Source organism: Schistocerca gregaria, chromosome 1 (assembly GCF_023897955.1).
Source record: "Schistocerca gregaria isolate iqSchGreg1 chromosome 1, iqSchGreg1.2, whole genome shotgun sequence".
NCBI classification, from domain to species: domain Eukaryota; kingdom Metazoa; phylum Arthropoda; class Insecta; order Orthoptera; family Acrididae; genus Schistocerca; species Schistocerca gregaria.
The window spans coordinates 853107260-853119847 of NC_064920.1; the positions used below are offsets into that span (position 1 = coordinate 853107260).

Genomic DNA, 12588 nt, shown 5'->3' on the forward strand with positions numbered 1-12588 from the left:
AAGGAGGGTATCAAACAAGTCTCATATTTAATTTCTGTGTGCCTAGTGTAGTAGGCCACCAATTACTATCTCAGCATAGCTGCTCATGTCGATAAGTAGATATGAAATAAGCTCAGAGCCAAAGTGGCCATGCTTCAGCACAGTGGCTGCACAGTCTGTAAAGGAAGGTTTAGCAAAACTTTTAGACACAAAGCCATTTTCCAACGAAAGAAACGAAGACATTTCACTGATTAAACAGACATGGAGCAAATATCCTTCAAGGATAACAGTCACGTCCAGACTATATACCAATATGATGAGCTACAGCAAGATGAGCAGTCAACCCTTTCATTTATTCACGACAATGTTGATAAAGCTCTATGGCTGTGGATTAAACGACCTGAAAAATGCAATAGCCAGATATATTTTGTATAGCTTTATTCATCCCAAGACAGGTTTCAGGTTTTCACCTACCTTCAATTAGCTCAATACACTTCTCTCTTATTGTCGACTGCATATGAAACAATGTTGCTGCTTTTCATTCTGTAATTTAAATAGCTTCTTGCCTCGCATTTATACAGGTTATCTCAAATCTTTTGTATTACAGTGAAACAGGTGATAGAGGGTCCACAACCGATTATACTGAGATAGGTAACCACTGGTCAGAAATTAATATTTATTATGTTATGGACACACAAAGTGTATACTGCACAACAGCAACGAAGTTCATAGTAATCGATGAAAGTGACGACCGCCAATCTTAGTGCATGCATGGCAATGTCTCATGAAGCTATGCTGCACTCTCTCAGAGATCCCTTGTGTTTGTTGCGTCAGGAGACAGGCAGCTTGGACCCTAACAAGCAGGTCGTCATCCATTTCTATAGAGGTTTATACATCAACATCTTGAAGTAACCCCAGAGAAAAAAAAAGCCCAGAGGTGTGAAATGGGACAGGAGCTCCCCTTCCGACCCAACAATGAGGGTGTGTGTTGCTCAGGTGCTCACAGACATTAACATCAAAGTTGGCTGGAGCACCGTCATGTTGAAATCACATCCTTTAGTGCAAAAGGGATACAGTCTCAACAACTGTGGCGGTACATCTCACAGGAACACCAGGTAATGTGGACCAGTCAAACCGGGAGGTAGCAAATAAGGCTGTATTAGGTGGTCTTGGACAATACGCGCCCATTCATTGAAAGAGAATCGTTGATGGTGGCCACTAATGTGGGTGCGATGGGGTTTGCCCTCACTTCAAACAAGGCTGTCATGGCTGTTGAAAATACCATCCTGCGTGACTGAGGCCACATCTGTAAACAATGCCAACTGTACGAAGTTCAGCGCTACAGCACTATGGTGGATAATCCGTTGACAGAAGTGAATGTGGGGCTCAGAATACATTGATCCCAGTGCTTGCATAAATTCTTTTCTACTGGGGTGTAATTCATGTGCCGTAAGTACACGCCACACTGTGTCCTTCGAAGTGTGCATTTCATGGGAAAGTTGACAGGTGCAGATTGATGGACAGTTAGCTACACGATCGAACGCCATCTCCTCAAAGTATCCTCTGGTATCCTGGCCAGCTCTCTGCGGCGTGAATCACTTCATGTCTAGTAACTAGGTATCTACAGGGATAAATTTCTACCAATTAGGATTATGCCTGTTGGGGAAAGCATTCTTGTACAGTCATGCTGCTTGATGGGCACTGTGTGCTGCCACACCATACATTAAATGCATGACTGCAACTCTTGTGACTAGTAATACTTGATATTTGACTACATGTGACGAAGACTTCACAGCAGCACACCTCACCATGGACAAAACACCAGCTGTCTGGCAGTCATTGGTTTGAAAAGTTAATGTGTTGTATATTATTGTTACAGGGCGACTATTATTGAACTGTATGAAATAAAATCGTTGTAACTTCTTAACAGTTTGCGTTAGGACGTTCAAACTGCACGGTTGGCCATGGGGCATGATGGGAATTAGTATGCTCGCTTATGGTTTGGTTTAGCAACGAAAGCCACTTTCATTTGGATGGGTTCGTCTATAAGCGAAATTGATGCATTTGGGGGACTAAGAATTCACATTACGTGATCGAGAAATCTCTTCACTCTCAACATGTGACTGTGTGGTGTGCAACGTCCAGCCACAGAATAATCGGTGTGATATTTCTTGACGGCTCGGTGGCTACCAAACAGTACATGAAGGTTTTGGTGAATGATTTCATCTCCGTTATCCAAAGTGACACTAATTTCGAAAATATGTGGTTCATGCAAGACGGAACTCGACCTCATCGAAGCAGGAGAGTATTTGATGTCGTGGAGGAGCACTTAGGGGACCGCATTCTGTCTCTGGGTTACCCAGAGGCCATTGGCATGGGCGCGATTTGGTGCCATATTCTCTGGATCTGAATACATGCAACTCCTTTTTGTGGGGATATACTAAAGACAAGATGTACAGCGAAAATCCATGACCATTGATGAGCTGAAAAATAATGGTAGCCCACAACACATTTTCATAGGATATCTATGAAGGTGAAAACTAAACCTGAAGTGCAACACAAGAAGTCGACTTCCACAGGACAGCAGCTATAGAGTTGCGCCATTAGGTAAGCCGTGATAACCAGTCCTAGTTAGTGCTGTTAGACAATGGTCCTCTCTCTCTCTCTCTCTCTCTCTCTCTCTCTCTCTCTCTCTGATAAATACTGCCATCTCTCATTAACAGTACGAATGCCACATGTCAGCAAATACTGTAAAAGAATTGATAATACTTCGGTAATGATATGAACTGGGGTACCCTAGTAATATCTCACCAATCAATATTCTGTACGTCTCAATGTCATTAATAAATGATAATTAGAAAAGTGATCCTGAGATTATAATTAATGGAAAGACCATGTTCTGCTTTTAAATACTATTGTATAATGGCAAATACTGGTTGATATGTCTTAAATACTTTAGCGTAAAGACATAATTAACCATCAATATACCTATGTTCCAAAATAGATAACTCATGTCAAAACAAAAAGGAAATTACGACATCTATTAATTACATTTCTACATTTGGCGGACCTAATTCTCTAATTTCATTCTATGCAATTGTTAATCTCAAGTGAATTACTGCACTTCAAATAGTTTGTCTTATTGCAATCTGATGCACTGAAATGGCTTGTCTAAGTATCAGCTATGGTAGTAAACTACAATACGAAATGCGTCTTCATGTTCTTTAATGGAATTTGCAAAGCGTTCCCACAATGCAGCTCATATAGATACATCGATATGCCACCATGGATCGACCATGCAGCCACAGACTCACTTCATGCATACTTCTTTGCCTCCCATCGACGTTTGAGGCGTTTGAGTATTTGTAGCTGCATGTGAAATGTCGCGATCCACGGTTTTCAAAGAATAGAATGAGTGCTTTAGCTGTCGACTCACTTTCAAAATCCCGTAAGGTATCTATATGGGCTAAATATTTAACATGATGATGATGAGGTCCCATACTCCAAAGAGTGTAGGGGACGATGCGGGAGACCCGCAGAGCCGTACTAGGCAAGGTCCTAGCTGAGGTGGTTTGCCATTGCCTTCCTCTGACCACAATGGGTTTGAATGATGATGAAGACGACACAACAGTACCCAGTCATCTCGAGGCACGAAAAGGAAAAGAAATACAATTTACGAGGCTTGACGCCCACAATTTAATGGACCATTACAATACGCTTTTCTACCATCGCCTAATTGTTTAGCACAAAAATAGTACATAAGTTCATCCACCTATAAGTTATTCAACATAGTTTGCCAAATATAACCTTAAAGTGGAATGGCAGTCCCTGAACATCGTTACCTTCCAGACACATTTGTCAGTAATTAAAAGGTGAGGTTTCCTAATGTTTCCATGTAAAAGACCATTCAATAGAGGCATTTTTGTGGTTCTATCTGAAGACAAATAGTTATCAAAATAACAGTTAAAATTCGAATGGAACTGTTAATAAAATTGATTGCTTTAAATTTTTCCGTTGGCCTTATGACCCCTGAACATACATACAGTGTCATACTAACAGCAATGTAAAAATCAGATCTTCATCATGAACTTAAAATGTATTTAGTGACATCTAAGGCTAACACAATCTTTGTTCACAATGAGTGTTTAGAATGCCAGATGAATTATGCTTTATATCTCACCTTGCCTTTTCTTGCTGCAACGTTTCTGCTTCTATTCTGGAATTGTTTAATTGAGAGACAAGATTATCACGTTCTACTGAAAGATTCTGAAGTTGTTCTTTTAGATTAGCTAATTCTCCATGCTCATATGTGTCACCGCCACGATAATCTTGCCTCTCTGATTCAAGAATTTCTATCCTTCTCTGGAGACTGTCTATTATTCCTCGTAGCTCTTCACACTCTTTTCCTTCATGGCTTCGTTTTTCTGGAATAGTGGAATAATAGCCCGATTCCTCGTGGCTCTGTAAAGAAATATATATGATTTAATGAGAGTTATCCCACTTAATTACGGCATAATAACTTTGATATAAAAAACACTCATACACACATGAACCAAAGAGATTATTGTTTCCTGATTTTCCTAACATAGCTCAGAATGTGATATATTAATAACTAGTTTTCTAGCCATGGAGAGAGCGTATTTTAACACAACAACAGGTTTACATAGGAACCAGGCGATTAAAGCAACTCAGATAGGACTCAGAGCAGTAAATGAGCAGCACACATCAAATAAGATGAGGAAGCCTAGAAATGTGCAAAGTGTTAGGATGAAGAAAGGTAGGCTGTTAGGTAGTAGCCATAGCCCTCAATTATAGGAACGCTTAGGGGTAGCGTAACAGGCCACCAGCATTTTCAAACCAAATGCAGGGCTGAGTCAAGTGATAGAAGACTTAGCATCTTTCTGCAAAGATTTTTCAAAAGAGGGCCATGTAGATAGTAAGTGAGGCAAGAATCGTTTGTACAGAAATGGGGTATATGACATGGGTAGTGACCTAGACAAGATGACTTCCCTGACTTGTGGCAGCAATGTACACTTGTCGAGCTGTTTTGGCATCATGGTCAGCCGCATCTTAACGGGGCTCTGATAAGGATTAATGTAAGGTTAGAGATGGCACTGGTGGCTGCCGACTGTGCATATCACTGTGGTAGCACTCAGGATCACCTATATATGAAATTTCCCCAGGAATTACCTACACATAAAAAGGACTGGGAAGGACAGAACGGTACATCTGATTCATGAACGTTTAGAAATCGCTCTTGGGCCGTGGGTGTTTAAATGCCTACTGTCATAGACAGGAAAAGTAGGTCTTTTTTTTAAGGATAAATCTGAACTGCCGGTTCTCTTGCCTACAAAGTATTCCCATTAGTTAAAAATTTCTGTATTAAGCATTCAGAAGAAATATTCTGACACATTAAATGGATTTGAATACTTGTTACATTCATAAATAAAAAGAAAGCATTAGACAAGGTAACAGAGAACATTTCACATATTAAGTAATCGTGTGTGAGAGCATCAATCAAGAATTTTATAGACTAACACTTTAAAATATCATTTATTTCATTTATTGCACTTGACATCACCAAGAAATAAATCATTCTGTGATTGTAACATTACCTAAGTGGTAGTGTCAAAGCGTTTTCCAAAAAATTAATAAAAGTTGTGCGTAAAGCTGGAAGTACAAAAGTCAACATTAATTGTGTGGAGACATAAATGTCATAAATTAAACAAGTGTCACCATCAAAAATATCCATCAGAGTTAGCTGACGCCATGCTGGCTAAGTTTAAAACCGTAACTGGTGTTTGCATGCACAAACGATTGATGAGGAGTAAAACATGCTTGAAACACATTGTAGAATGTTAAGTATAAAATAAATAAATGTGAGTGGTAGCAGAAAAATACTAATTATTATCCCTCAGAGTTTCGGATGTCTCTGCTGGTCAATACTGCAGCAAGGGTTACTACCATGACTGGGTAAGTAATCAACCATGTGGTCACAAATATGGACAGGTAGCTCTAAAACTTGTGTACAGTAAAGAGAGATAAAGCTAAGGATGGTATCAATTTACTTAATCAAAATATCAGGGGAATAAAAAATACAGTAGATGAGGTGTTCGAGTGTTTAGATGATCTCAAAAATAAGAATGAGACTGATATACTTCTCTGTCTGAATACCACGTAACTGTGGGATTGGAAAGTGTCAGTATAAATGGGCATAATGTAGAATCTTAAACTTATAGATTTAGCATGGATAAAGGAGGGGTTGCCGTTTACATAAAACAAGAGTATAAATACAAAACTGTAGAAGTCAGCAAATTCTGTGTCAATCAGTTCTTTGAAGTTTGTGCATGTGATATGCAGCTATATAATGTAGTGATAATATCTGCAACAGTGTACAGGTCCCAATTAAGAGATTTGGAGCTATTCACAAAAAAGGTTGACTCCCTATTATGCTGTCTGTCAGACAAAAAGAAGAAGTTATTAATCTGTGGTGATTTCAAAGTAAACTTTCTGAGTAATTCTGATAGGAAAAGTGAACCAGAAGTGTTATTAGTGGCATATAACTTACATCTCAGTGATCAATTTCCCTTCACATATAGCTAATGATAGTAGCACTCTAACATATAATGTATTTGTACAACAGCAGATGTACATCTAACACATGTGTTCCCTGTGATAAATGGATTATCAAACCATGATGAACAATTGATTAACTTACAAAACCTAGCAGGATGTACAGTTCAGAAACCATTAAGGCAATAGTGTAAGGTTACTCAACCCAATATCTATAGAGTACTTCAGAGAACGTTGATTGTGGATATCTATACAACAAGCCAAATTCTAATGTCAAATGCAACACATTTCTTGACAAATTTAAATCTCTTTTTGATCACTGTTGGCCAAAAAAAAATTAGTAAACTTAACGCCAAACAGTTTTCAAAAAAATATATATATTAGAGATGAAATTAACAACTCGGGCAATAAAATGAAATCGATATTGAATGTTGTTAGAAGTGAGACAGGAAAACTAACCAATGGGGTAGCTAGTATTACTATTAGAGAGAATGAGACCATCTTAACCAATAGCACATAGGTAGCTAATGCATTAAACAACCATTTCTTAAGCATAGGTGAAAAAATTTGTGCGAATAGTTGAAAAGAAAAAGCAAATCAGTACATACAGGGGTCGGTTTTGAGAAACTCTAGTCAAATTAATTTTCACCTAAAAACCTCTTGTGAAATAAGGAAAATCATTAGATCTTTGAAAAGTAAATATTCTGTATGAGTAGATGACTTCTATAACAAGATATTAAAACAAGGTGCAGCAGTTACAGCTGATGTTCTGAGTTACTTATGTAGTGCATCATTAACTCAAGGTATTTTCCTAGACAGGTTAAAGTATGCCATTGCAAACCTTTCTACAAAAATGGGGGTACCACAGATGTCAGTAATTATCAGCCAGTATACTTGCTCACAGCATTTTCAAAAATTGTCAAGAAAGTAATGTACTCAATAGTCCCCCACCTCAACATTAATGGAATACTTAACAAATCACAATTAGGATTTCAAAAATGTTGTTCCACTGAGACAGCAATATAAAATTTCACTGACCACATAATAGAGTCTTTAAATAGTAAAATGTCACCAATAGGAATTATCTGTGTCATATCCAAAGCCTCTGATTGTGTGAACCATTACATTGTATTGCAGAAATTAGAATTCTGTTGTATAATGGAACGTCGGTTTGCAGTACGGTTTTGGAGCATATACTGTATTCAAACATTACGAATCACCTCGAAGGGAACGATCTATTGATACGTAATCAGCATGGCTTCAGAAAACATCGTTCTTGTGCAACGCAGTTAGCTCTTTATTCGCACGAAGTAATGGCCACTATCGACAGGGGATCTCAAGTTGATTCCGTATTTATAGATTTCCGGAAAGCTTTTGACACCGTTCCTCACAAGCGATTTCTAATCAAGCTGCGGAGCTATGGGGTATCGTCTCAGTTGTGCAACTGGATTCGTGATTTCCTGTCAGGAAGGTCGCAGTTCGTAGTAATAGACGGCAAATCATCGAGTAAAACTGAAGTGATATCAGGTGTTCCCCAGGGAAGCGTCCTGGGACCTCTACTGTTCCTGATCTATATAAATGACCTGGGTGACAATCTGAGCAGTTCTCTTAGACTGTTCGCAGATGATGCTGTAATTTACCGTCTAGTAAGGTCATCCGAAGACCAGTATCAGTTGCAAAGCGATTTAGAAAAGATTGCTGTATGGTGTGTCAGGTGGCAGTTGACGCTAAATAACGAAAAGTGTGAGATGATCCACATGAGTTCCAACAGAAATCCGTTGGAATTCGATTACTCGATAAATAGTACAATTCTCAAGGCTGTCAATTCAACTAAGTACCTGGGTGTTAAAATTACAAACAACTTCAGTTGGAAGGACCACATAGATAATATTGTCGGGAAGGCGAGCCAAAGGTTGCGTTTCATTGGCAGGACACTTAGAAGATGCAACAAGTCCACTAAAGAGACAGCTTACACTACACTCGTTCGTCCTCTGTTAGAATATTGCTGCGCGGTGTGGGATCCTTACCAGGTGGGATTGACGGAGGACATCGAAAGGGTGCAAAAAAGGGCAGCTCGTTTTGTATTATCACGTTATAGGGGAGAGAGTGTGGCAGATATGATACACGAGTTGGGATGGATGTTATTTTTTGTCTGAGAGTGTAAATGTCACTGCTACTCATTTCACTCACACCAGGCATGTACACACAGGCCCAGTAATTTTCGTAAATTACGGGACAGTGGATTATTGTCTCGGACTACAGCCCAGTAGCGTCTAGTTCATCTGATCAAATGAATTTAGTGGCCGAGACATGAACGTGAGTTCACTAGCATGCTCCTGAAACCACTGTAATCCGATTCTGGCCTTGTGGTGTGGGCTGTTATCCTTGCTAGAAGATGGAATTGCTGTCAGGAAAGACATCAAGCATGAAGTGATGCAGCTGACCCACAGCAATATTCGCATAGTCCACAGTCGTCATGGTGCTTTCAATTACAATCACAAATCCCACAGACTCAGGTGAACTTCCTCTATAGCATAGCCACTGGCCTGCGTCCGTGGTGATGTATATGTTTCGAGCATCCGTTCGCCTGGATGACGGTAATTGCCGAAACCACCGTCTCCCTGATATAACAAGAAACGTGATTCATTCAATCAGATGGCACGTTTACGCCGTCCAATCTTGATGTTCGCATGACTACTGCGGTCTTAACTGGCGATGTCGTTATGCCAACAAGGGAACTCATATGGGCCGTCTGCTGTGGAGCCCGATGTTCAAAACACTTGTGGGAGTCAGATGTTCAAGAATGTACCTGAACAGTGTGCTCCGAAACTCTTGTGGCTCCATCACCTCTGTACTCAGTCGTCAGATCTGCTACAGATCGTCGTCAATCCTACTTCACTGGGTGCGCAAGTATCCGACGTCCACGTTCTGTGATGAGGGGTGGACGTCCAATACCTCGTTTCCTACCAGTAGTTTCAGCGTCCTTCAACCACTTTCCGTAAGTACTCACAACATGGACGCGAACAGCCAACCATCTTCCCCCGTTTCCTCGATGCTCATATCTAGACGCCGGGCCATAACAATATGCCGTTTTGTCAGAGGCACTTACGTTAGTACGTTAGCCATTTGAAACTCGTATCGTTGATAGAACAGTTTTCTGTTTGTCTCTACCACGTATATAAATTTTCCTTACAGCGTCACGTGGCCGCACCGGTACCAGGCTACAATCAACCTGCTCTGGGCAGAGCATAACGTTTTGGGGCCAACTAAAGAAGGTGATACAACCTATCGGTTTTGACCAATGGCGTCATAATTTACCCATAGACATTAATGACTATTTTCGAGCCATAGAGTTTTTTTATTCGTGTCAGAAGCACCATGGATACAGGAATATAAAAAAAATGAATAGCACACAGAAAAAAATTATTACAGGCATATGAAAATATATATAAATATATATACAAATATGTGTGCACAGAAACAAAATGTTATAGGCATTTGGCCCATAAGCGGGCTACGTCGACAGCATTTGGGGTTGGCAACATCAGATCCTCTAAAGTGCAGTGTGAAGGACATTCAGGGCAGTTATACATGTGCTGGGTCGTCTGCACCTCTCCACAGTCGCAGAGATTAGATGTAGTAGAATATCCCCACTTCAGAAGGTTATCTCTTGACCGTGCAGTGTTGGTGCGTAGCCTGTTTAGTGATCTCCAGACCACCCAGTCCTCATCGTAACCTGGTGCCAATTCTTCCTTTGGTTCCATCCAGTGCCCTTCTCCCGACCGCTTCCATCTCTTCACCCTAGATCCAGGTTGGTCGCTAAAATCTTCGGTTGCTCTGAGAAAACTGCGTCTAGATTTCAAGCGTTTGGTGGCTGGCTGAGTTTTGTGGAGGAGGTGGCTCTCTGCCATCTCAGCCCTCGCTCTTTCACTATAGGCTGCCGTTTCTCTTCGCACTGCAGGAGGTTCAATCCCAGCAAGATGGTAGAGCTTGTCTGTTGGCGTCGGTTTCAGACATCCACTGACGAGCCTGCAGGTCTCGTTCAGAGCAATGTCGACCTGTTTAGCGTGGGTAGAGTTGTACCAGACACTGCTTGCATATTCGTCTGCTGGGAAGCAAACTGCTAGTGCTGTGGTCCTCACTACCTCTGGCTTTGCGCCCCATGAGGAGTTCGTTATTTTCCGAAGAATATTATTTCTGCCGCTCACCTTCATTTTGGTGTTAATACAGTGTTGTTTATACATCAGAGCCCTGTCTCGGGTTACTCCTAGGTATTTGGGGTTAACGCGGTGTTCGAGGAGTGTGTCCTTCCAGAAGACACGCAGCTTACGGAATGCCTGCTTTTTACGGAGATGGAAGGCGCAAACTTGTGTTTTGCTAGGGTTCGGCTTGAGTTGATTGTAGGCGTAGTACTGACAGAGGATGTCTAGCGCATCCGTGAGCTTTTGTCTCAACATTCTCAAAGGAGTTACCCTGTACGGCCATAGCACGGTCATCGGCGTAGGTATAGTTTTCCGTACGAGCTGGCAGTGGTTGATCATTGGTGTGTATGTTAAAAAGTAAGGGTGCCAGTACGCTGCCCTGAGGGAAACCATTTTTCTGGGCCCGCCACCTGCTATGCATCCCTTGGAATTCCACAGAGAACCTACGGTTCTCTAACAGACTTCTAACTTTTGATGTGAATTTAAAGTCCCTGTTAATGGTATACAGCTTCTTCATTAGCACACTTAAGTTGACGGTGTTATATGTTGCTGTCTAGTCTATAAAGGCGACACCGGTTATTTTCCGGTTCTCATAGCCATCTTCAATCAGCTGCGTGAGGTTAATTACCTGAGATGTAGTGCTTTTCCCTGGGTGGAAAACTGCTTGTTGGGGGATTAGGTAGGGTTCTATGGCACTGGAGAGGCGATCCTGGAGTATTCTTTCAAATATTTTAAAGATATGGCAGAGAAGTGATACGGGTCGAAAATTTCTGGGGTCATCAGCATTTTTGCCTGGTTTTACAATGGCAATAACTTTAGCCTTCCTCCAGATTGTGGGAATCTGACATGTTTCCATGCAATTTTTAAACAGTTTCAGTAGCCATTGTTGGGACCAAAGTGTTTAATCTGTTCAACAAAAATCCCGTCCAGGCCCGGGACCTTCCTTAGCTTGCATTTCGCTATGGCTTTGTCCAGATCTGCCATTGTGAGAGGGGTGGTCAGAGTTGAATTTTCTTGGTGTTCAATCCTGTCTATTTTGGTCTCCGACTTCCTGATTTTGGTGTCGGGTTTCCCATTCTTGAGAAGCTGGTGGGCTATTTGGTCGGCTGTGCCGGGGGCATGTCCTGGAGAGAAAGGCGGGTCATTGTTGAGACGTTTAAGGAGTGTCCAGGCTTTCTGACTGCTCCTTTTCATGTCCAATTCCTCTATTGTCCTCAGCCATTTCTCTCTCCTGGTTTTAGCTAGTGACTCGGTTAGCTGCTCGCCCGCAGTAATAGTTTCCGCGGATAGAGGGTTTGCATCAAACAGTGTCAGGTATTGCTGCAACTGGTCCTCTAATTCTGGCGTTAAGGGCTTCAACATAATTGCTTCTGCATCCTCTAGAGATCGATTGCTTGGAACACCACTGCACAGCCTTCACGAAATTGTCATTGAATCTTGGTTCAGGTGGTAGGTTGTTTACAGAATCTTCCATGAGGTTTTGAAAGGTTGACCATTCTGCTTTCTTAAAATTGTACCTACGGCGAAAGGGTACGCTATGGGGTTTAACAACAGATGTGATCTGGCACATTATTGGACGGTGCTGGGTATTTGGTATTGGTGAGCAAACTCCTTTTGAGCATTGGGACGTTACTTGATGGCTAACGAAGATGAGGTCCGGGTTATAACCTCTCCCTCATCTGCCACTGTTGTAGGAAGCAGGCAGTTTATTGTCATGTATCAGTTTTAGGTTGTTTAGCTCGGCCCAGCAGATCACAGCCGTGCCATTGTCGTCGTCTTCTTGGTAGCGCCACTGCGTACTGTGGCTGTTGAAATCACAGATTACAAAATTAAT

General features: G+C 41.3%; 1 protein-coding gene across 1 annotated transcript in view; it reads right to left on the reverse strand.

Annotated features, from left to right (window-relative positions):
- Positions 1-12588, reverse strand: part of LOC126278069 (uncharacterized) — a 381643-nt gene that overhangs the window by 290617 nt on the left and 78438 nt on the right. Inside the window, exon 5 of the mRNA XM_049977941.1 lies at positions 4160-4440. Coding sequence (XP_049833898.1) covers positions 4160-4440 — 281 coding nt within the window. The remainder of the gene's footprint in view (positions 1-4159; positions 4441-12588) is intronic.